Source organism: Alosa sapidissima, chromosome 9, assembly GCF_018492685.1.
Source record: "Alosa sapidissima isolate fAloSap1 chromosome 9, fAloSap1.pri, whole genome shotgun sequence".
Lineage (NCBI taxonomy): Eukaryota > Metazoa > Chordata > Actinopteri > Clupeiformes > Clupeidae > Alosa > Alosa sapidissima.
In genome coordinates, this window is record NC_055965.1 from 23,268,726 (window position 1) to 23,294,736 (window position 26,011).

Sequence of the window (26,011 nt, forward strand, 5' to 3'; positions counted from 1 at the left end):
ACACTGCTTTCTTCAACACCAACACAAGTGTAGTGTGAAGACAACAAAACTCAGTGTTGAAAATGACTAACACCGGGAGGCGGCCCAACTCCAGGCGCGGCAGGAGAGGGAGTCCCGGCAAGTGGCCGCAAGGGAGGTTCGGCTGGCCCAGCAATCAGCACGGGCAGGCCCCGCGGACTGTGTCTTGTGCGGGTGTCAGAGGTGTCAAAGTTGAAAGTAGAAACATTACAGGTAATAACTAGGGGTAAGCACACAGATGGTCCTATCATTGCCACTTTTGGGGTTACCTGTAATACCAACCACAATGTTAAAGGAATTATCCGTAGTAAAATGCACTTTAGATCAATTTACGGATGATTGGGAGTACATACGTTGAGTTGACATCAAAATCATGTCATTCGGATGTGTTTTGAGAAAGTTCGATTTTACCGTTTTTAGTCAAAATTCGTTCATCCTGGAAGTGACCTGATTGCCGAGTGTGTTTTTTTTTTTTTTAAAACATAGTCCTGTATTTCTTTCGAAATTCAAATGAAGTTGTATGTAACAGCAAACCCTAGCTTACTAACAGGTTGGAATTTTGAAATGTCACGTGACGTGAGCGTGTTACTCCACACTCGGCATTCGACTCCTACGGACTTTCCCCTAAAGGTGGCAGCTGCAGCAGGAACAACATTTCCGGAAAGGTACTGGCTTGATGAAATTCATTCTGGACTCTCTATCCGACCACATAAAGACATCAGGATACTTCAGTTTGGCTTTAGGGACCCTCTACTCACTACCACGTAAGTGTAATGTTGTTTGGAACTGTAGAAGAGGTATAAAAATAGCGTTTTGTAGTGGCGAAATGACATGCCCGGGTCACTTCCAGGGGGGTCATCCCTATGTTCCCCGGGTCCTATGTTCCACGCTCGGGGTTAGGTTTAGGGTTTTAAAAAAGGGTCCTATGTTCCCCGGTCTCATACAAAGCGGGGAACATAGGATCCGGGGAACATAGGTATGCTCCCCTTCCAGGCAAACGAGTTTTGACTAAAAACGGTAAAATCGAACTTTCTCAAAACACATCCGAATGACACGATTTTGATGTCAACTCAACGAATGTACTCCCAATCATCCGTAAATGGATCTAAAGTGCATTTTACTACGGATAATTCATTTAATGTCCGGTAGACTCCGTGGTTTGTGGTGCATGGGCTGCATAAAAATACCAGATTATTTTTCAGCGCTTAGAATGACAGGAGAGTTAGCCGACCATGAGAAGTTATTAGCTGAACATTATACCAGAATAATAGCATCATGCATCAGTTGATTCTTTTTGGTGTTGGCCACCCAGGTTTCCTTTTTTTCATTGAAGCTTTCTAGTTTGTTTTAGGGCTGGGATAAACGATTAATCTAGCGATTATTTTTTCGATGCATCGATTAATCTAACGATTCATTTTTTCAGTCCGATTTGATTTCGATACAATTATCTCCTCATTAATTGACTAATAGCAACTTATAAATGTTTATTTACATATCTGAATGAATTAAACATGAATTCTTTAACATTGCAATATATGTTTATTGCTCTTAAGATTCCAAAATAAAAGACTATACAAGTGCAAAGTAGCCTAATGCATTCTTAGTCAGAGGTAGCATTCAATAAAGTTCAGTAGTGTATAGGTCTAATTGAGTGCCTGTCACTTTAAGACGTTCGTGAGGGAATCCTTGCAATTAACATTAACACAGTGATAGAATCTTGGAGGTGCGCAAGATGGCGGACTGAGCAGTTGCTTTTTTACAGAGCTCTTCTCTATCATCCCAAATTTAGTTTATTGTCTGAAAATCCACTAAATATTGTCAAGATGAATGCACAAAAATTAAACAAAAGCGTCAAGCCAAAAACTGACCCCAAAAAACTAGGACCTCTGTCGAATGGGGAAAGAAAAGATAGTAGCCATGTGTTTGAGCATGGCTATGCCATGGAGGTAACTGTGCAAAGTAAGAGGGAGCGCGGAGAAGACTCCACACCTTCAACGCCAAGTAAGAATTTGAAACCTGCAGAGAAAAAATCCAAATCCTTAGATGCTTGTGAGACCGCTGAGGTATCCAACACCACAATACTGGAGGCGATACTGAAACTTGAAAAAAGAGTAGATGAACAGCTGGCTGATTTGACTATGCAGTCAAAGCAAAATAGCATTACGCTTGCTAACCTAGCTAAGGCTGTACAGTTTAATGCAGAAGAGATGGAAGAATGCAAAGAGAAAGTTAGGAAGCTGGAAAGACGCAATGAACAACTTTGCAAAGACAACAACGATCTCAGGGAGCGGGTGAGAGAACAGGAGCGATACAGAATGAGATGGTGTTTAAGGATCAAGGGTTTGAAAGAGCAGCCAGGTGAAGATATCAGAGCTCAAATGATCCAAATCCTTGGTGCTATCGCCCCATGCATGGAAGGTAAGTTGGAGGATGCTGTGGATGTTGTGCACAGGCTGGGGCAAAGGATAGAAAAGAAGAACAGGCACTTCATAGTTCTGTAACGTTCTCCGTTACTCGGACAGGAAACCACTTTCATAAACCAGCATTTATTAGGTACAGCACTTGGTCGCCATTACGGGCCGCGACTTGCCAATATCAGTCCTTGTTTTTTCCTAGAACTCCCGCGAACTTCACACAACAGATACAACAACACTGTAACTTTTCTGCTGCTCAGGCGTGCCCGCCCCCCCTGCAGCGCCTCTACAGGCAGTTAACATAAAACACAGCAAGGCACAGAGACAATACAATGCACACAAAACATTAACATAGACCTGGGGCCTGTACTACGAAGCGGGGTTACTGGCTTATCTGGGTAACTTCGAGAGTAACTTGATCACGTGTGGCGTAACTTCCCGATTAACCCGTACTACGAAAGGTGGATAGGTTTTAACCGAGGTATGCTGCCATGGCAATTTACGCTGCATCTCAAACCTGCTCCGACCAGGTTATGTTCTTGGTTAACCCGAGGTTTCCGTTAACCACACCCTTTATAAGTACCACCCCTCCACTAACAATTTCTCCCGAGACATGTCGGCGTACCTAGATGATCCATACGACATTGGAGCGCAAATCGTGAGGGACTCTCTTCGCAGGGCGAGGGGTTTTAGAGACCGCCAGAAAATATATATAGCTTACCCGGACGATATTCTCTATGAAGATATATATTGTCAGCCAAGGGAATTCGTTATCTTTGTCAGATGATCTAGGAAGACGTCTCATAGCAATGCCCGTACGTGGACATTCATGTATTCCATCGGTGATGCAAGAATACTTTATGTCCGAAAATAAATCGGACATAGGCCTACAGTATGCTGAAAATCTGAGCAAGAATAGCCTAAAATAAATCGGACATAGCCTACAGTAGGCCTAATAAATTAAAATCACAATTTTAACAAACTTGTTGAATTGAATGTCATATTACTGTACCCTGCACATAAAGGCTACACATTTCCACAGCACCAGAATCCGACCGAATGCCTCCCTCAACCCCCTCCATAATCGGCCTTCCACTATTATTTGCGATGGCCAACTCTTCTGCTACTGTAAAACACGCTGGTGCCTTTCCTCCTACAGTAGTGTTCAAAGACACCTTTTTCTTGTTAGCTGTAAAACAGAGGCCAAGTGAAGGCTATAAGCTAGGCCTACATGTTTTCATAATTAAGAAATATTAATTCAAGCTATAACTATATAAACCTACTATTCTGAATAATGTTTTTGTGTTTCATTTTCACCTGCTGCCATGTGCGTTTGGCAATGGTGTTGCATCTGAAATGTAAACAGGATTAGGCATACACTAAATCAGTCAATGGGGGCTACTTAAACATTCAATTATCCTTATTACTGTAATCTATATGCCCACTTCTGAATTGGGTTGCATCTGTAGGCCTTTCTATGAACTCAAAGTAGGCTATTTAATTATTTCAACTCATTTCAGACATTCCGCAAGCTACTAATCCTCCGTAACACATATTTGAAGAACATGTGGGAATAAATTGAATTTCCCCTGGGGATCAATAAAGTATCTATCTATCTATCTATCTATCTATCTAAAACTTTACTTTTAGGCATTTAGGCTACCCGATCTGCAATACGTTGCCAACAGCCTTGCTTTGTTCACTGCCGACGTATTTGATTTTTGTCGTACAGTGGGTTTTAATTCCTCATAACTTGTCATAATAATTCATCCGTAAAATAAGATGATCACGTCATCATTGAAAGTGGTGACTTGCGCTGCAACCCACCCCTTTTATGTGAACGCGCACAAACTCCAATGAGGTTAACCCCGGCTCAACAAATCAACTTCATAATCAGCGTCGTAGTACCGATTAACCACTTAAGATAACCAGGTTTTGTCAACCCTGGTTTAACAAAGTAACCCTGGGTTACATTTGGGTAGGTTAAGCTCCGTTCGTAGTACAGGCCCCCGAACTGCACATCAAAACACATCCAGGACGTTACAGTTCTATTTACCCAAATGCGAGTGAAAGAAGAGAGTTAGCGTCTGAGCAAAGATGCGGCGGTCTGCAAGGAAAATGGCATTCGTTTTGCTGAAGTGCTTCCACGAGAGGATTGGGAAGAGAGAGACAGGCTTTGGCCCCGAATTGAACAAGCTCTGTGTGAGGGTAAACGAGCCTTCTTCCGAGGCCCCCATGGATATATTGATGGAAAGCGGTTGGAGGAAGTCAGATGAACTCAAAAGGTGAATGCTAATGTGCTTAACGATATGTTGGACAGTGGACATTTTAAAGGGATGGAGCTCTTATGAAAAGTTACCGTTTAGGCTACTTAGCTACTGAGTGGGTTGATGTGGTTCCATGTTGGTGGAATGAACTGCCCAGTGCTCTCCGTTCCTGTGGTAGTTTTGGGTCGTTTAAGAGGGGTCTAAAGACATTCCTATTCAACATATACTTAGTTGTTTAAGCGCTTATGTGTTATGGTTTATATAATGTTGTTTTATTTTAATTGGGCTGTTAATTAATTTGACATTATTGTTTATTATTGATATTCTCCTTAATGTAGTCTTAGCATGTCATTGTTTTTATATTATTGATTGAATTGACATTATTGTTTTATTATTGCCTTTCCCCTTTTTTACATTGCTTTTTATTAGACTATTGCTTGAATTGATATTATTGTGTACTACAACTATTCTCCTTACTATATTTGACCTACATTTTAATCTGTTCCCTGTTCAATTTTAAATATTATTATGTTGTTTTGTATTTATGTGTCGCTTTGGACAAAGGCGTCTGCTAAATCCATAACCATAACCATAACCATTGACAAGTTTTGTCTAATTGTTGGTTTGTCTGTTAGTGTTACTATTCATGGTGAATGTTAAAATTTAATTTGGTTCTTTAAATGTTAGGGCTTTGAAAGACATTGTTAACTCTTAAAGGAGTACCGTCACACCGGTGTGATGGGAATGTTGAGAAATGAACGTTCTAAAGAATATCTGGGTTCATTAAATTCAACATAGAATTTTAGAACCTTCAATTGTTGCGGAACTTAGAATGTTCAGAAACCTACACCTTTAAGGGTTAAGAGAAAGGCACTTTTTTTATTCTATAAGGGGCAGAAATCTCACTGTTTGTTTCTACAAGAGACTCATTCTTCCGTTGCTGATGCACCCTTTTGGTCTAATCAATGGGGTGATACGATTCTTTTTAGTCACGGATCTAATCATTCTGGAGGTGTGGCTATATGCTTTAACAGATGTCCAGGGGAAATTTTAACACATAGAGCTGATGTGGAGGGGCACTGGTAAACAGTGGTGTTGAAAAGTGAAAGCTTGCTGCTTATTGTCACGAATGTGTATGGGTACAATAATGATGGTCAGAACAAAAGATTATTGCAGAACATCACTAACGTGATAGCAGAACTGAAAATGTTGTATCCCACTGATCATATTTTAGTAGGAGGTGACTGGAATATGACACCAGATGAATGGGTTGATAGGTGGCCTCCTCGCTTAGGAAGGTTACAGTGTAATGACATGGTTAATAATTTTGTGACGGATAACAATTTAATGGATGCTTGGCGGGTATTTAATCCCAGAGTTGAGAGTTATTCATGGTTTAAGCCTAATGGCGGATGCAAATCGAGAATAGATTACTGGATGGTGGGCGATAATATCCTGAAGTGCACTTCTCAATCTAAAATCTCCATAGCGCCCCTGACCAATCATTGCTTTATAGATCTGATATTAGAACCCACAAGGAAGGAATTTAGAAACAAAGGATATTGGAAGTTTAATGCCCATTTGTTAAAAAATGAAGATTACTGTGATAAGATAAGAGGAATAATAAGAGAAACTGAAAATAATGATTCTATTGTAGGTAATATGTGCATATGGGTCAAAATTTAACTTTGATGTGAACGGTTGTGCTTTTTGTGAAAAAGAAACACAAAATTTGGAACATCTGTTTTTCCTATGTAATCCTGTGCAGACTTTGTGGAAAGATGTGTGGTGCTGGCTCCAATCGAAGTTTGAGACCCCTCCATTAACTTGGAAAGTAATCCGATTTGGTATATGTGATGAGCGGAATGTATCTTTTGTTTTGAATGTTTTGATTTTAGTTACAAAGTTTTTTATCCATAAATGTCATTTCTTTAAAACTATCCCATGCTTAGTCCGTTGGAAGAATGAGTTTAACTCCTTGTATAGATCTTTAATGTTTGTGAAGGATGTAAAAGCCCTGCACCTGGTGTCTCTTTTGTCTGTCTTCAATTTAGTTGTTAATTAAGCCCCTTGTCTTAATTTTATTTTGTTTTTGTTTTGTTGTGTCCTGTAAAGTTATACAGTGCCTTGTTTGTTTGTCTAAAGTTTAATAAAAAATAAAAAAACCATTAACACAGTTAAAAGGCTGCTGATGTGTGGATTCAATTCATAACGTAGTTAGTTCAAATAACGGTTCGTACTTCTCCTTGGGACAAGCACTTTTGAGTCTTGGAAAACACCTTTCCATTTACATCGGGATTTTGCAAACATTCAGAGTCAATTAAATGAGCCCTGCATGAGTAACGAAATACAAGCAGCTGTAAGTAAGCATGCTAAACTTGACATCCAAACAGTATTCTAACGTTAGCTTTGAGATACTGCTTGATTGCATACTGTAACTTAGTTTAGTCTCCTCAATGTACTAAGTTATGTTGTGATTAGTCCTTAGCAGAGTTTACTTTAACTTTAATGCAGCAGTTTTTAACAAATTTGCGCAGCATGGTCACGATGCTAAGCGGATTTAATAGCAATTTAGCCCACTGTGTTCTATGCAGGGCTTCTATGTGTCAACAACAATCCTTCAACAATCGTGAATATTTTGTTAAATGCACATGCAGAGGAGGAGCAGCGGGCTTGTTACGAGAGAGAGCTGGCGGGGTGAGGAAAGGGTTCAGAAAGGCTGCTTGAGTAAAAAGTGCAGCTCAATGAAATTATTTTATCTTATCTTTAATTTAAATAGTACAACATAGAACATCAATGTGTGCTGGCCGGTTTTGATTTCGTGGCGCCCAGCCCCAGATTAGTCAACGTATGGAAAACACTGAAGGTGTAAAATTAAAAATATTAAGCAGCACACGTTATGCTTGAGGAATCGACGCGCATATTTTGCGTCAACGTATTTTTTGCATCGACGTCATCGATTACGTCGACGCGTTGTCCCAGCCCTAGTTTGTTTGTGTTTTTGCCTCAGCTGTGGTGCCTTGCATACTGGGCATAGTTTGCACCCATTAAAAATGGATGCAAGACATGCAGGGCATTTTTTTAACCCTCCCATGACAGGCTGCAAAAAATCAACAAGAAAAGCATAATTAGAATTGCTATTGTTTAAAAATACAAATTCCTCAGTTGTTTAGAAAGATTGAACCATTAAACAACATGTTCAGTCTTTCAACTCAGTTGTAATAAAAGCAATCCTGTAATAAACAAGTTTTTCAAGACTGATATTTGGGACCAACTCAGGGTATCTAGTATAACACTATGCGATTTGCTGTTCCTACGTTAAATGTGGAGTGATTCGATGTTCCCCCAATGCTAATTGGATATTCAACAGAATCTGATGCTCTTTAGGTTAACAATAATAAAGTAACAATTTAGTGTCTTTCAAATTTGTGAAAATAAAAATCTTGGAATACTTATACATATGAGAATGAAAGGGTGAGTGTGTGAGAGAGAGAGAGAGAGACAAGCAGTAAGAGAGAGAGAAGTAGTAAGGGAGAGAGACAGAGATTGGCTCTTAACTCATTGAGTGCCAAAAAAGTTTTTAGCTTTTTTTAAAATTACGAAACTAGACACTCTAACACACCTTATATGTGCTTTTGGGAACTCTGTGATGAATGGAAATGAAATATATGACGATCGAAAACTCATGAAAACGCACAATCTGGACATTTTATCATAACTCGGTTGCCGTTTTGGGTCGAATCAGTGACGCATGCACATCAGCTCTAAACCAGGCCATTTTCGTGGGTCTATCACTAGGTGGCAGTCTCGCCAGGTCTTTCTGATCACTTCCCGGAAAGTTTACAGGCAACACTTCATATTTCAAAGACGTTATATCTCCATTTCTAGAAAAAAAATAGCCACTATTTAGCTTGCGATTTCTCAGGAACAGAGGTGTATAGAAATACACGGTTTGTACCCACTGAGAGCTTAAAGTCTCACCTTTTAAACAAGCCATTGTGTGTTCATAGCTATAACACAGAATATGCTGTGGCTGTACAAAAATGGTCAAGATTGCTGGCACTCTAGGACAAAGCTTCCGAAAACAGCTTGGCATTCAATGAGCAATATAAACTTTGCCAGACGTATAAACGCTTTAACTTCAAGTAGTAGCATGAACTATACAGGATGAAACAATTTGGCTTTGCTAGCTGCTAATGTGGTATCCAAAAGCCAATGTCTGTTGCCCAGTTGGCAAGTACTTCAGAAAGTTAATGTTGAGCCCTAAACACAAAATTTTGCTGGCGCAGAAATGAGGTGGAAGCGTGTTATACATATATGCACATTCTGAGTTCCGAATTAGCTAATCTATCTAGCTAGCAGAGGCTCTGGCTAACTACATTGCATTTTATTTTGATGCAACAAACAGTTGTATTATGTCAGTCTCTTTCAAATCAGGGGCGTAGCTACCGATGGTGCAGCCGGTGCGGTGCACCGGGGCCCAGGCTCAAAGGGGGGCCCATATACGCCCCCCGATATGGGCCCCCTCCCGTTAGTACACAGGCTCATCGCGCAACATTGTAAATAAGCTGCAATTAGGTTGCCAGTTTTCGGATATCAAACATTTTTTTTCTCACACTACATTATATTCCTTGCTTAGGATTGACAGCTATTTATACCACTCAAATGCCCTATAACTATTAGTCATGGTGACCTTATTTTTTGCATTGTGTTTACGTTCAGATGTTACAACATAGGCTACAATATGAGTTAGAAATAAAAAAAAATACCTGCTACTTATTCAATTTCTTATTTATTGTCCATTTTTACAAAGGAACAAGGCCTGCTGGGAATGGGGAAAATGTGTTTATTCCAGTGATCTTACTTCCTGTCATTCGTGATTAAATTACGTTGTGAGGCTACTTCTGGATGTGTTGGTAGCTTAGTTATAATAATCAGCAATGCAATCAGCAATTATTAAGCATAAAAGTGGCACACAGAAGAGAAAAGAAAGGCGAGAACAGGAGGAGACTAAATCAAAATGAATGAAACTGAATAGTTATTTAAAAACATCTCGAATGTTGCTGCTGGCGTTGATGCTAGCAATTCTGACGTTAAAGGAGAACTCCGGTGTGAAATTGACCTTAGCTGCACTGAAAGATGTTGCCGAGTACTTACATGTGTCCAATAGGCACCTTCGGTCACCCCCTAGTATTCCGAATTGCGCCGATTTTCGCTGAACTTGCATAAGGTTTTCAGCTAGCTGTGGGGGCATAGCGTAGCCTATGCAGCTAAATCGCTATTTTTACACCATTAAAAATGTCCCAAGTAACTCCACACTGCATTGGTAGACTTCTATGGGGCCTGACATTTAAAACGAGATACTGAGAACTTGGGAAGTGCACAGGAAGTTTATTAAAAAAGACTGTTTAAACAAGCAGTACCTTCAGAGAATCTCTCCGCTGGCCGCCATCTTGTAATGAAGTTGCAATCAGTCGACTGCCGAGCACGAACAAACAGGAAGGACAGGGGAACAGATTGTAAAAGTAATGACAAAATTACTAATTACAAAAGTAAATAGGAAATATATAGTTACTGTCTACATGAGCATGATGAGTACACTGTATCAACGAAGCTCAAAAGGTTTTACATCAGTGATGGGAATCTCGCGTAATGTTGTTGACGGAAGACGTCCTGCACACGTGAATGAAACAGCTGATCCGGGGGGATCAGCCCCCCCGGATCAGCGGGGCGCCACAAAATCAAAATTGGCCGCCACAGATTAATATTCTATGTTTAATTTAAATTAAATATAAGATCAATTCCATGCATTTCCAGCTGATTTTGAGCTGCGCTTTTTACGCACGCAGCCTTTCCTTACCCCGCCCCGCTGTCTCTCGTAGCCCACTGCCCCTCCTCTGCATGTGCATTTAACAAAATATTCACGATTGTTGAAGGATTGTTGTTGCCACATAGAAGCATTGCATAGAAGACAATAAAAAACAAACTGAATGAATCAAAAGTGTGTTTCCCAATGAGATAACAACGTCCATTGAGTGAAATCTGCATTCAGTTGTTGAAACGGGGATCTGTGAAATAGCCACGGGATATGAGTGTCATTAACTTGCATTGGAGCGAAATCCGTTTGAGTGATTCCGTGGGCCCACCACGGATTTTGAGTTAAGCTGGCTATTTCACGGATTCCTGTGAGACCAGGTTGATACAGGTGATTTCACTAATTAGCTGATCCACCTGGCTTAAAACTTGTGCTAATGAGAATTAGCTAATTAAGTGAATGGTTGCAACAAAAATGTATATTTTTTGGGGCTTTTTATGCCTTTAATGATAGGACAGTGGAAAGTTACAGGAAGCGAATGGGAGAGAGAGCAGGGGTGGGATCCGGAAAGGACCACAGGGCAGGAATCAAACCCGGGTCGCTGGCGTACGGTGCAGATGCCCCAGCCAGTTGCTCCACAGCTGGGGCCTGTGAGCGGACTTTAACACCTCTAATCTATCAGACCTCAACAGTAAACTCACCAAGAACAGAGCACAGACCATCGCTAATGACCCCACCCACCCCCTCAATCCCTTCTTCATTCTGCTTCCATCAAGTCGCAGATACAGGGCTATGGGGTGGAAGCGAGTACGCTTTGGGAAAAGCTTTGTGCCCTCTGCAATAGCAGCACTAAACAACAGGTCACAGCGGTGATGGATCACTGTGCCGCCCTCATTCCTCTGTAATGCCAACTGGTGATGGTTTTCCTGTTTGTACCTGTGTAATGTAATGTATATGTGCTGTTGTGATATATGTGCTGTTAACATCTATGTGGGTGGGGGATGTGGTGGCAGGGTGGTGGGCTAAGACCCGTAACTGTGTGTATCTATGTATTTCATGTCTGTGAGGCTTGTATGGTATGTGAAAACAAATTTTCTAAGGACAAATACATAGAAACTAACTAACTAACTAACTATCTTACACCACTTACAATACTTAGTTCTTAGATTAGTTGGTAGTTAGCATTTCATGATTTAACTTGAATATTTGAGTTTTTCACTGTCAAGTTGAAATTACTCAAAAAAAGTGAAATAAGTTGACTGTCTTTTTTAAGCAAAACCAGACAATTTCTTTTTATGTTATGTTAAGTCCTGAAACTTACGACTGAATTTTACAAGTTTGTAAGTTGAAATTACAAAAGAAATTGAGATAATTGTTTACCACATATTTCTGATTATTTGAGTTAGGCTATATTCAGAGATGTAAAAGTCTGGCGCCGTCAAGTGTGGCAGCCTACTCAGCAGCTCCGTGTCTTAGTGTTTGTTTCTACGTCTTTTGTTTACTTTTTACTTCGCAACTTGAATTTCCCCTGGGGATCAATAAAGTATCTATCTATCTATCTATCTATCCACAGGGTGGCAGGAACAGAAACCAAATGGCAGCTGAACCCAGACTGCTGATTAAGAAAGCTTTTGTCAACATGAGACATTTGTATCCAAAATCCTGGCCTTACAATAATTAGCTAATATTAACAGGCTGGAAAGGTCAATTCATATGTAAATTGTTGAATTAGTTAATTTGTGATTTATTTGTAGGTAATTTGTGTGTTTGGTTCCAAAAAAATATATCCATCATTTTAATGAATTGTCATACATATTTTTTTTACATTTTGTTTTCAAAGTCATTTCAGTAGAACTGTATAGTTATTATGACCGCCGCCGCGCAGCTTAGGCAGATTTTTTTTTTTTTTTTTTTTTGCATGTCCAAATTTCCGTCAAGGATTCCCGGGACACTGAAAGACCGAGTACACGAAACTTGGTGGGCATGTAACCCCACATGGATAGCATGGAACCATCGCTTTTCGTTTTTGATCTGTAGCCCCCCCGCTGGACTGGACCCCCCGAAAGGAGGGTAGGGCAGTCACAGTTTTCTGTGAATATCTTGAGAACCGTAGGGCCTAGGATGACCAATTTTTTGCGTATGTTTGCCTCCAGGGGTCATGTAAACCCATTCCATATGCACAAATGTGCATAATGCATGTGCACACGCACACACATACATTCACACTAATCCTACATATGACACATACTCACACAGTAGACATATATACGCATGCATGCACATGCACACACACAGGCACATAAACAGACAAACACACAAGCACATGCACGCACACACACCCACCCACACACACATAAACATAAGCATGTACACGCACACATGCACACAATTCAAGAATTTCTCAGAATTATGAACAGGCAAGATGGGGGTGGGGTTGTCTAAAATGAATTTTACATGTGAAATCTATGAACTAATCATGTTTTGGTACTTGTTGTCTAGCAGATACCAGTGAGAATTGAGTGTGCATAATGCAATACAGTGAGACAGTTAGAATCATATATGTCTTTCAGCGTGACTTATTTTTGTGGGAAACATGTGCTGGACTAGGCGGCGGTCATATTTTGTACCGCTCTGCGGTACATCTAGTTTGATTTATCTTTACTCAATTAAAACAGCACGAGTGCAATTTGATTGATCTGAAATACACAATAAATAGCATGACTTTTCAATGTTTTTAAAAACGGAGATAGCCTTTTGGAACCAAACTCTTAAATTGCAGGGATCATGAACTTCCTCTCTGTCTTCAGATTCACTTTCACTTCCTTTCCACTTCCACTCCTTCTGGTGACACTGAGGTGGATGCCCCCCGACCCCCCCCCCCCCCCACCCTCCCCGCCTCCGCCCCACACCCAGGTTAGTTAAAACCACAAGCTATGAGGCGGAAAGAAAGAGAGAGGGGGACGGGGGGTTGCACAAATGTTCACTCCTCCTCTCTCCTCCTCTCTTCTCCTCTCTCCTCCTCTCTTCTCCTCTCCTCCTCTCCTCTCCTCTCCTCTCCTCCTCTCTTCTCCTCTCCTCTCCTCCTCTCTCCTCCTCTCCTCTCCTCTCTTGTCCTCTCCTCCTCTCCTCTCCTCTCCTCCTCTCTTCTCCTCTCCTCCTCTCTTCTCCTCTCCTCTCCTCTCCCCTCATCTCCTCTCCTCTCCTCCTCTCTTATCCTCTCCTCTCCTCCTCTCCTCTCCTCTCCTCCTCTCTTCTCCTCTCCTCTCCTCCTCTCCTCTCCTCTCCTCCTCTCTCCTCCTCTCCTCTCCTCTCTTCTCCTCTCCTCCTCTCCTCTCCTCCTCTCCTCTCCTCTCCTCTCCTCCTCTCTTCTCCTCTCCTCTCCTCTCCCCTCCTCTCCTCTCCTCTCCTCCTCTCCTCTCCTCTCCTCCTCTCTTCTCCTCTCCTCTCCTCTCCTCTCCCCTCATCTCCTCTCCTCCTCTCCTCTCCTCCTCTCCTCTCCTCCTCTCCTCATCTCATCTCATTTTTTCTTCTCTTCATTCTTCTTCCCTCCCCTTTCCCCTACATCATGAACTTCCTCTCTGTCTTCAAATGTTATGACTCATGCATTGATAGCAATCTGTCCATGTGGAGGTGTGCAATTGATGTTAAATGACAAACACACATTTTGTAATATGTAATATGTGTTGTTATAAATTGTTACCAAATTTAGTTATTTGTATTTTTTTTTCATTTAATTATATTTCATTAATGTTGTTTTTTATGATATTAAAATATATAAGCACACCCCTTGGGTTATATGTGTTGATGTTGATTTCATGAGCGATCATTAACTTCCTGCTGATCAGGCATCTGCTGTGTTAAGGTGATATTCAGTGATTAAGCCATGTATATCCTGAAGATTCATGTTGGGGTTCAGTTGCTAGGACCCAAATAATTGCAGTCTCAATCCAGCAACGTGTTTTCATGCTTTCACGCAAAACAGAATTTGCTGACAGCAGGACAAAAAAATGCAAGTTCGGGGATGTGTGTTAAATTTGTCTGGATTGAGACAGTGGGGGTGGTCAGCTTCCTATCTTGTGTTCAGACATACTTTCACTTCCTCTTAGTGGTCAAGATATTTTTATTGTGGAGGGCAAAACAGAAATATATAGCATTAAAACAATCAATTTGTATAGTTGAGATAGAGTGTGAAATGGTAGTGAAATCACAATGACTCAAATAGGTCCAAAAGTATAAGTATATATACTCTTTTGATCCCGTGAGGGAAATTTGGTCTCTGCATTTATCCCAATCCGTGAATTAGTGAAACACACTCAGCACACAGTGAGGTGAAGCACACACTAATCCCGACGCAGTGAGCTGCCTGCTACAGCAGCACTCGGGGAGCAGTGAGGGGTTAGGTGCCTTGCTCAAGGGCACTTCAGCCGTTCCTACTGGTCAGGGTTCGAACCGGAAACCCTCTGGTTACGAGTCTGAAGCACTAACCAGTAGGCTGCGGCTTCCCCCAAAATGCAGTTCAATATCAATGCTCATCTGCAAATGTGTTATATAAAGATCTTGCATATATATAAATCAGGAACCGGGGCCTCAATCATGCATAATGCAGGAGGCATGCCTGCTAACAGCCTCTCTTTGACATTCTTGTGTCCAGGTTTGAAAAGACAAAACAGCTCTTTCATTCTTAAAATCCCAGCCTTTGCATTGTCACCCATAATTAAACACTGCATGAAAAAAATAATTTATTAGTAATGATACGTGACACAAAGTGGGTGTCAGGCTATTCGTTTATAGTAATATGATCATCATGCAACAATATGTTTCAAGAACATGAGACATGAGACAATCACATCAAGACCGTTATAAAAACATCCAATTTTATTCTTTAGAAAACCAATACTCAGCAAATAGATGAATACAGCAAATACAAAACAAATGCATGTATCAAAAACTATTACACACTTTTGTAAAAAAAATATGAATGGACGAAACATTAAAATTTGGAAAATACTTACTTAATATACTGTATATAAAATGTCAAGTGGTGGACAAAATGTTGATTCTTAACGTGTGGTAAACAATCAAACACAAACTAATGTACAATAAAAAATGAATGGCTTCATTCACCTAGCCAAAGAAAGTCAAAGGGCTTTTATTATCGAAGGTGTGCCATTTACTATGATTTCACATCTCATTTCATACCTCAGGTTTGTCACACACTTGATATACAACACAGGATTCAACAGACAGATAAGTAAATGTAAAAACGTTGCATATCTTGGATAGATGCTGTTCTAATGCTAGTTAGTAGGCCTGTTCAGAGCAATTTATAGGATTCAAAGCGACATATAACCTGAATCCCCTTGGTTCGTGTTTGGATTCAGTTGCTGGTATGTTGGTATATTTAGACTGGTGCTGAGATGAGGAGTGTGGCAAACAAATACTTTCTGGCAAGGATTCACATTCAGTGTCTGAGAAGTAGCTACAGATTGGCGGCCTGTTTTGTTGTCCAGAGTTTGATTGGTGGGAGCGCTCTCGGTGGATGTTGGAATCACTGCCAGGTAGAGCGGAACGGCTGATGTGTCAGAGTTCTGGTACTCGGGATCAGAATTTGGAGGTGTTGGGGGGTTTGCCCGAGTCTTACGACAGGCGTGTACAACATCGTTCTCATAATCAACAGTCTCCTGAAAGAAAAATACATAATTCCTTTCAGTTGCAGCAGCCACATACTGTATGTTAGCAAATGCAGATGAACAATGTACACCTATCATTTAAATATGGGGATATGCAGCTTATAAAGGCTTAGCATATAAAAAAAGATATGTTTTTGTATTTAGTTGTATTTTTGTTCGTTTTGAAAAACAATGCCACTTTACAATTTTTGTATTTCCACTCACATTCCTAGTCCTTGCTGTATCTGTGGACATTTGATTGCCTGGCAAGTTAGGAGCTGTGAAGACAGTCAGAGCACAGGTTACTCGTGGAGTCTGATCGTAAACATTTGACCAATTACGAACCTCATCATTGAATCAACATTAGCTTAATAATAACTTTGTTATAGTTTTCACTTGAATTCAGCATTCCACAAGAACATCTGGTAGGAAAAATAATCCAAAGTGTGGATAGACTCTTATTTATAGAATAAAGCAAAACGGTAACAACACTGATAAACAGCAAAATATGCTATGGTTACTATGGATACCACCCTGTCTATTTGAATGACCTTACTCAAACATATTGGGTAAAAATGTGAAACGGTCTTAAAGCGCTGCTAACAACTGTGCTACCATTACTACATCACAACAACTTGTTTTCAATGTTGAAACAGATCGAGAGCACCATATTTAACTTAAGTTGTCATGCTCTTGGCATGGCACAATGTCTCCCTAATCCTGAACCATTAGGTAAATAGGTGAAGTATAGTGAATAGGTGAGTAAATGCTGGATGACGTCATTTAATTTTTTTTTTATTAGACACTTTTGTTGAAAGGAACTTCCATGTATTTGAATGAAAGACGGAACAAAATACACCAGCAAGGTGTTTTTTTTCTTCTGACCGACAGTACTCCGTGACCTTGATCAACAGAGCACTGTTAAAAAGCATCATGGGAGCCAGAAAACACCAGATTAACTCACGTTGTTCTGATTTCTTCTTCTTGTATTTGACCACCACCAGGAGGCCTATGCCCAACAGCAGCAGCACCACGACAGGGACCAGCACCCAGATGGCCGAGTTGGTGTCTGAGCCGCTGGGTGTTTGTGGGGAATCTGTTTGTGGGGAATCTGTACCTGAATCTGTTTGGGGGGAAACTGAGAGATGGATAGAGAGAGAGAGAGAGAGATGACATGTAATTGGCTGCATTCAATAGGACTATTTATAGCTGTGCTGATAGGAAATGCACTCACATTTTTTGACAGTTAACTGAATGGCTGACGTAAACTCAGGTCCTCTGTCAGTAAACTCCACACACCAGTATATCCCAGCATCCTCTGCTGTGAGGTCAGAGATGGTTACTATGAAGACTTGGTCAGCAACAAGGTCCTTTAAAGTGAGTCTGCCATCTCCCGACAGCCCTTGCTCCAAACACTCTACTGGATCTTTTCCTCGGCAGAAGTGTTTACTCCTCTTCTTACTCGTTCTCGGATACTTGCAGGATATATCCACGGAACGCCCCTCATAGTAGCTCACCACAGTCACTGCCAATGACAGAAGGAGAACGCTACACAGTCAATACTGACTCTGCTTTGAATGCAGCAAGATAAGACTATGAACCCTAATTTGAATGATTGACACAGTGCAAATGCTTGAGTTTAACTGAAGCTAAATTAACCCTTTCGTGTCCGTGCCGAACATTTTATGTTTGGTGCTGGATGACCTCCTCACAAAAAAAACGTATTTATTGAGTGTAATACATACCATCAGTGGGATATACATACCGTTGTAATCAGAAGGATCAGTTCTATGAAATGGTGTAAATCAATTTACTAAGATAACACAATGGGCTAAGACATTTACCATAAAAATGGATGAGACAGCATAATGCCCCCAAATGCCACACTGAATAGCTACAGTATAGCCCAAAAATGGATGAGTCAGCATAATGCCCTGCACATACACTTTGCTTGTTGCTATACACTTTGCACTTCGCCCACCATTTCAATTAGAGCTCTCTGATAGGTTACACAAATGACATGGATGCAAGCGTGGCATTGCAATTACAATAAAATATCATAACATACAGCCTTTAACTGCCAGTGGCCATTCAACATAGCATCCAGCATTCTCCATTCCAAATACATATTTCCCAGAATCCTCTGCTTGCAGCCCTCTGATGGTCGCGGTGAGTGTCCTCGCCATGGTGTTGTCGTAGAGGGAGAACTTGTCGTTGTCAGCTCTAGTATGGCCGCGTTGTGTGTGAATGAGGAGGGAGGTTTTTGTGCCTGGTCTGGAGAGGTACTTTGTCTTTTGCTCATATCCCGGGCCGTACAAGAATCGGATCACCGCCTCACCTCCCGTGTGTCCAGTCAGTGGCATGGCTGTGTGTGTGTGTGTGTGTGTGTGTGTGTGTGTGAGAGAGAGACACAGACAGAAACAGAGTTGTATATTTCTAAATGCTGTTTGCCAATATTAATGCACATGGCAATAAAGCACACTGAATTGAATTGAACTGAGAGATAGAGAGATCATTTTAGTTTGGAAAATAACAATGGAAGTATTTGACAACTTAATATAACATTTAATTTCTTGCATGACCTTTCACAAGTAAGAACATAACTTAACAGTATCTACGGTATATTTTCATTATTTTAAATTAATTGAGTTTTTTCATGCTCACCCCAAAAGTCCACTTTTTCAAAGAAGACAAATATCCCAGTCGAGTCGAAAACTCCACACCAGTACTCCCTGGTGTCACTGTCAGACACCTGAGTGATGGTAACCGTGACAACTCTGCGTTGTTGGTCATCATATATGAAAAATCTGCCCTGAGGATTGGCTACTCTGTCAGTGGAAGCGATGATGTAAGAGTTGGTGTCAGTTCGCTTATGGCAGAGGTGCTTGGGCACCATGCTGAACTGTGGCTGGTACGGACAGTAGATGTTCTTTACTCCTCCCAGGATGCCGGCCCTTAATACTGCTTCACACCAAGCTGCCATATAGTGACAGAAATAGTTGATTTTTTTTTTTTTTTAATTACTCGGCACATTTGCTAATGTTGACTACATGAAGAGTTTGGTTCCAAAACGCTATCTCTATTTCAACAAATTTTCATGAATATTTTTTTTACATATTGTTTTCCAGGTCATTTTAGTGCAACTGTAGTTGGGTTATGTTATTTTATTTATTTTTACTAAATCAAAATAGCAAAACTACAATAGTATTGATATTACCTAAAAAATACACAATTAAATAACATGATTTGTTAATGTATTTTTAAAGAAATGGAGATATGGGAACCAAAGACTGTCGGCAGTGGAAACCAAAGACTGTTGGCAGTGCGCAAACTAAAAGGACTTCATGTTGCCCCTCATCTACTCCTACTACTGTATACCAGCATTGTCCAACCCATCCTTTTATACTGTTCCACCTGTTTCTTCAACATCCTTACTGTAAAAAACCGTAACAAACTCACCCAACTAACCAATACTGCCACCAAAATATTAGGTCTGCATACCCCAAACCTACAAGAACTAAACACCAAGGCCATCGCACATATTGCTCATTCAATATCCCTGGACATTACCCACCCACTCAATCGCTACTTCTCACCCCTACCCTCTGGCAGGAGGTTTAGTAGCATAAGGTGCAATAAAGCCCGCTTCAGCAGAAGCCTAATCCAAATACTCAACAACACAAAGCCCCACAGATAAAAAATATATGCAGTGCAATAATGTATGTTTTTCCCATGAAACCCCCAATATTTTATGTAAAAGTCTGTGTCAATTGTCTGTGATGTATGTAAGGTGTATGTCTGTATGTCATTCCTATGTCTGTGTTCATATGTGTCTTTCTGTGCCTGTGACCATGCAGGATGAAAAGCTGTACGGAAAATGTGAAAAAGAATTTCCCTAAGGGGACAACTAATGAACTAACTAACTAACTAGTGTTTTGGAACCAACCTATTTACATATCAATAGGTAGCCTACATCCATATTCAGAAAGAAATGTAACATTTTACTAGATGAATTCCACATGTATTCAATGTGTACATGTTGCATATCATACAATTCTTGAATTTCCCCTTGGGGATCAATAAAGTATCTATCTATCTATCTATCTATCTATCTATCTATCTATCTATCTATCTATCTAATAATATGTGACTTTGGCCCTGTGGTGTTTAAACAATTCCATTAAATTTGCACATTTTGTACAGATAAAAAAATTAAAATATTTTACCTGAGATCAGGAGGAAGATTGACAATAATAGCAGAACCATCTTGACTTTCTTTTCAGATATGGTCTGTTCAAGGAAGTTTGCATAACTTTAGTCTGATCTTAAAAAAAAAAGAATATGTAAAAAAAGGTGTTGGCTAAGGTTGCATAAGTTCACTGTTGACGGTCTGTGGCTGTCCGTGTATAAAAAGTGGTGTTGGCTGAGGCCGCATAAGTTCACTGTTGACGGTCTGTGGCTGTCCATGTATAAAAAGTGGTGTTGGCTGAGGCCGCATAAGTTCACTGTTGACGGTCTGTGGCTTAAGTTCGACCGGCCCCTCTTCCTTTTTCCCCCTCCTCCCACAGTACACACGTCGAAAAGATGTAATCGTGTACATCTGACCGCAACTTTTTTTTTTTTTTTTTTTAAATAAAGGCCTCAAATTGCCCAGTGTTTAGATATTCATAACTTGACTTCATGATACATTTCATCACTGAAATAGGTTTTGTACTTTGTGATACTCTGGCCAGATTAGAGTTTTTCACACATTCCCAGAATCAATCACCCTTTTGGCAAAACCTTAAACAGTTTTGACATATAAAGCACTTTTTGACATACAAAATACTTTTTTAGATCGCAAAGACTCTTTTTGCAAAACTCTAAACACATTATCATGCAATAAAACACATTTTAGATTGTGATGCACTTAATAATGGTAACCACAAGTGGCTAAAGGTCAACATGATTTGTCACTAAGACTGTGACACTCTGGACAGAGTGGAGGCCAGCAGGGGACTGCCAGCTTCCTCTCTGCAGCAGCAAATACTTTCATGTCCTCTTTTTGGACACACTGATATTAGCTGAAACCACAAGCTGGAGAGAGTGGGGGGAGAAAGAGAGAGTGGTGCAGGAGAGAGAGGGAGGGGAAGGAGAGACAGACAGAGGGTGAAGGACACAGAGAGAGAGAGGTTGAAGGAGAGAGAGAGAGAGAGAGAGAAAGAGAGAGGGTGTAGGAGAGAGTGGTGAAGGAGAAAGAGAGAGGGTGAAGGAGAGCGAGAGAGGAAGTAAGAGGGAGGGTGAAGGACAGAGAGAGATCGAAAGTGAGAGGGTGAAGGAGATAGAGTGAAAGAGAGAGGGTGTAGGAGATAGAGTGAAAGAGAGAGGGTGTATGAGAGAGAGTGGTGAAGGAGAAAGAGAGAGGGTGAAGGACAGAGAGAGAGGGTGAAGGAGAGAGAGATCGAAAGAGAGAGGGTGAAGGAGAGAGAGTGGTGAAGAAGAAAGAGAGAGGGTGAAGGAGAGAGAGTGAAAGAGAGAGGGTGAAGGAGATAGAGTGAAAGAGCGAGGGTGGAGGAGAGAGAGAAGTCAAACTCTAATTAGGAAGTAGTTTGGGAATAATGGAAAGAAAGCTGCATGGGGAAAAGAGAAAACAGTGGTGATTTCACTTTCAGTCAGGTTAGCGGAGAGGATTCGGCTGAAGCTATCAATCAAATCTCCTCCCATTGGGTTCAGTCTGCAATGCAACGTGAGCGACACACCTCCAAGGCACAGGTGGTCAATTAAATACTAAGCGGGAGTGAGTAGTGGAGACGCGACAGCAAACAATAGAGCAGACGCTGACGAATGCAAAGAAAACGCTGAAGAGTTACCTGCGTATGTTCACGAAGTTCTGTGCAATCTGGGACGTTTAAAAGCTGGAGAGACTGACGGTTTTTTCACCTGGTGAAAAATGACTGTTCATAACTGCTGAATGTGAAGTAACTGCATATGCCTGCCTCTGAATTCAAAGAAAATAAAAGAAACAAAAAGAGTAAACAAAGCCACAGTTTATTTCTCAAGTCATTGAGTGGAATCCAGCATTCTTAATCTCCGTAGATGTCCTTCTATTTTTCAAGTTGAGGATTTTGCACAGAACACTAGGCACAACTTGACAGAGAGAGTGAGAGACAGTGAGGAAGAAAGAGAGAGTGAAGGAGAGAGAGGGTGAAAGAGAGAGGGTGTACTGTAGGGGAGAGAGACAGAGTGGTGAAGGAGAAAGAGAGAGGGTGTAGGACAGACAGAGTGAACGAGAGAGAGGGTGAAGGAGAGAGAGAGAGATAGGCTGTCAAAGTGTTTTTGAAGTTGTCTAATTTATTACAAGCTGGAGACAGGGTGGAAGTTTGTCCCTTATCACAGAGGTCATACCAACGACACTAAGCTGTTTAATTTGTATGACTAATGTAGTGTTTAAGTTTTCTTTTTTTTTACAATCACTAACAAGCATTACTTTTTCTAAAATCTTATCACAGCAAAACACATTACACAATAAGTGAAGAGTTATAAAGACATTTCAAAAACAACCCTTTGTGTATATATATCTTTTGATGAAATATAGTGTATTATCAAAGGTAAATGACTGATAGAATAATCCAATTGTGTGAGCAACAGGAAGTCACCGAACACTGTGTAAATAGAAGCCCAGCATTGACCAAAAAAGATATTGTCTGATAGTGACAGCAGTGCTGAATCCATCTTCCCTTGTCGATGGGAAATGACCAGCCCCTGATAAACACCCTGGATGAGCTCTCAGAAGGACTTCAGCGATGTGTCCTGGCCTTCAGAGGTATGTCATGGCCTTCTAATGGAACTCAGTGGATCATACAATGGCATTACGCACATGTACTAGTCTTATATAAATCTGTTGACAAAGAGACGGAAAGCACAAGCAAAGGACTGGACTGAAAAGTATTTGTGTGCAGGAAGGCTAACTCTGCACTAGACTGGAAAATGTTTACTCTGTCCTGTGGCAAAAAATAAATAAATACAAATATCCAAGGACAGCAGGAGCAGCAGCAGTTTTATATATTATTTTTTTAATATTTTTTGGGGCTTTTTTATGCCTTTAATTCGATAGGACAGCGGAGAATGACAGGAAGCAAGTGGGAGAGAGTGTCTCCCCCATCCACACAAGGCCTGTACATTTTTATTAAGACAGCCCCCCCCCCCCCCCCCCCCCCCCCATCCAAACTAGGCCCGTAGATCATGCAGTTTTATTAAGACAGCCCCCCCATCCACACTAGACCAGTAGATCATACAGTTTTTAACAATAGCTATAATGACCCCCCTTTAAGTACAGCGGCTTAGCACCATAATTGTTTAGTTTTTGCAGAAAGCATGAAACTTGGGACAGTTATAGTACTACCCATAGAGAAAAAAAAATATTGAAATATATTTTTAAGTGTCAAAAATATATTTTTGGGCCAATTTTGAATATTTACATATATTTCAAAGAATAACTACAATAGGTCTGTAGACAATATAGTTTTTCACAATTGCTAAAACACTAAACTCCAGTATCTGAACCAAATTCTCAGTTGGCTTCATTTCTTGAATCAAAAACCCTTTTGGAAAAACCTTAAACCTTTTTTCACATGTAAAAAACAATTTGCAGATCTCTCATTTAGCAAAACTTTGAACAAATGATCATGCAATAAAACACATTTTGCATAATGCACTTGCATAATGGTAACCAAAAGTGGCAAAATGTAAACACAAATAATGCACAGATGTCATACATTAAACACAACTACTCAAATCTACAATGGATAGAAGCTATCAGTGAGGCATTTAGACTACATAGCGACTGCAATGTACTTCTCATATATAATACTGAAATGCCTGTCTTTTTTATATACAGTTCTTCACATTGCTAAAACACATTTTTTGAAACCTCCCCTGGTCTTTGTTCTTTAGATACAACTTGCCTTTACTGTAAAGCAGCAGAAATGTAACATAGAGAAAGGGCGCCACCATCAGGTAGATGAGGGAAATAATACATGAGTTGTGGTGTATGTTCTTTGGAGTGGAGAGTTTCACATTTTGTTGTCTATTGAATCTATTTGAAGGTCACAGAATTCCAATCATTAGAGGATCTGCTTGTCACAACACAATTTCTTAAAGGAACCATATGTAAAAAAATGTATTTAATTTAATCATAAAATGGCCCTGATATGTCACAAGACATTAAGAAATCATGTTCATTTCAAATAATTATATCACTGACACTGACAACAGTAGTCCAGCCAGGATATTGACATTTAAAAAGTGAAGTTGCAGCCCTCAACTGATGTTGATGTTGTGTTTTGTCATGTCATGTTGTGTTGCGCCTGATGCGCCACCCTCTACCTATCTACTAATCACATAGTCAGTAGTGTTTTGGCATCCGGGTTGGCAACCTTGGAGGGGGAGGGGATACACCACTCTACAGTAATTTGAAAGTGATTGCAGTACCAGTTTTGGCCACAATCTTACATATGGGTCCTTTAAGGAGTACTGCCTGAGGCTGCTGCATGGTGAGGATGGAGCGCTTGGTCGATGAGCTCCTGATGTTTCAAGTTGTTATGTGGTTTGTCTTTCCGTCTGTCACATGGCTCTGGTCTCTAATTGGCTTTTAAATTTTGTCAGAAAAACCATCCACAAATAATCTTAATATGTACATGACCTTAGGCCATCCGTTTGATATGAATATCTCAATATATTGTATATAATTAGGACGCACAGTGATTAAGAGATGAATAGGGGACAATTGCCTTGGTTTGTGTTGAGGTTTAGCTCCTGGTACACCGATGTCCCTTGGTTGGTGTCGGGGTGGAGAGTATCGTAAATTGAATCATTCTTGCTTGCAATCAGAGTCTGGTAGACTGTGGCCGCGGGTATTGTGGTGTCATTGTGACTTTCATTGGGTGGATCGCTCTGTTGGGGTTTTGCCATCACTACCTGGTAGATTGTGTTGTCTGACGTGGCATCGCTGTTCTGATACTGGGGGTCGAGAGGTGGTTTGTTGCTCCTCGTAGGGCAGGTCGGTAAGTTGGCCTGAGGCCTGGCAAAGGTTTGGGCACGACCACAACTGTTCACCGTGTAATCACCGTCTTGTTGCTGTGAAAATACAAACCAAAGTAACAGAAGATGATGCAGAAAAGGTGTTCATTTAATAATTGATTACGGGGACTAATTTGAATATTCCAAATTACATTGTTACACAGAACTAGCAGGGCTGACTAACATGGCCAGAGCCATCCAGAGGCCCAGAGTAGAGATCTAGAAATACATCCCACCTTTCTGCCATCCAGTAATTCAAACACAGGTTTTTAGGAACTATTAGATTGTGTGACTGTACACAAAATAGTGTCCGAACTCTCTCTTTCTATGGCTCTGGCACAGAGTGTGGTTAACAACAACAACAACAACAACAAAACAAAAACATTCACATTCACTCACCTGTGCATTTCCTGTGTATGTGTATGTTGAGCAATCTGCAGACATAAGAACCATCAGACATGCAGACCACTGTTACATAATCATAGCACTCTACTCTTCACTAAATATTAGCGTCTGATCTCTGACACAGACCTAGAGCATTTTTAATATTAGCGTTTGACCTCTATGACAGAGCTATAGGGCATTTTTAATATTAGCGTCTGACCTCTATGACAGAGCTATAGGGCATTTTTAATATTAGCGCCTGACCTCTATGACGGAGCTATAGGGCATTTTTAATATTAGCGTCTGACCTCTATGATGGAGCTATAGGGCATTTTTTATATTAGCGTCTGACCTCTATGACAGAGATATAGGGCATTTTTAAAAATG

At 40.6% G+C, this 26,011-nt stretch overlaps 1 protein-coding gene and 1 long non-coding RNA gene across 3 annotated transcripts; one reads left to right on the forward strand and one right to left on the reverse strand.

Moving 5' to 3' along the window:
• Nucleotides 1-366: 366 nt before the first annotated feature.
• Nucleotides 367-10,577, forward strand: LOC121719746. The gene is made up of 3 exons (XR_006034361.1): nucleotides 367-376; nucleotides 4,808-4,818; nucleotides 10,426-10,577. It is a non-coding gene; the product is annotated as an uncharacterized LOC121719746 (long non-coding RNA).
• A 4,934-nt stretch (nucleotides 10,578-15,511) lies between these two features.
• On the reverse strand, nucleotides 15,512-20,691 carry LOC121719467 (polymeric immunoglobulin receptor-like). Of its 2 annotated transcripts, XM_042105132.1 has the most exons (7): nucleotides 20,410-20,691; nucleotides 18,848-19,159; nucleotides 18,252-18,548; nucleotides 17,418-17,708; nucleotides 17,148-17,321; nucleotides 16,409-16,461; nucleotides 15,513-16,195 (listed from the first exon to the last, which is right to left on the reverse strand). In XM_042105132.1, the coding sequence occupies exons 1-7, from the start codon at nucleotides 20,447-20,449 to the stop codon at nucleotides 15,848-15,850; spliced, it is 1,515 nt and encodes a 504-aa protein (XP_041961066.1). In that variant the 5' UTR covers nucleotides 20,450-20,691; the 3' UTR covers nucleotides 15,513-15,847. The 2 variants fall into 2 exon arrangements, with proteins under 2 accessions (XP_041961067.1, XP_041961066.1); XM_042105133.1 differs by lacking the exon at nucleotides 18,252-18,548 and having other exon boundaries at nucleotides 15,512-16,195.
• Between the last annotated feature and the right edge of the window lie 5,320 nt (nucleotides 20,692-26,011).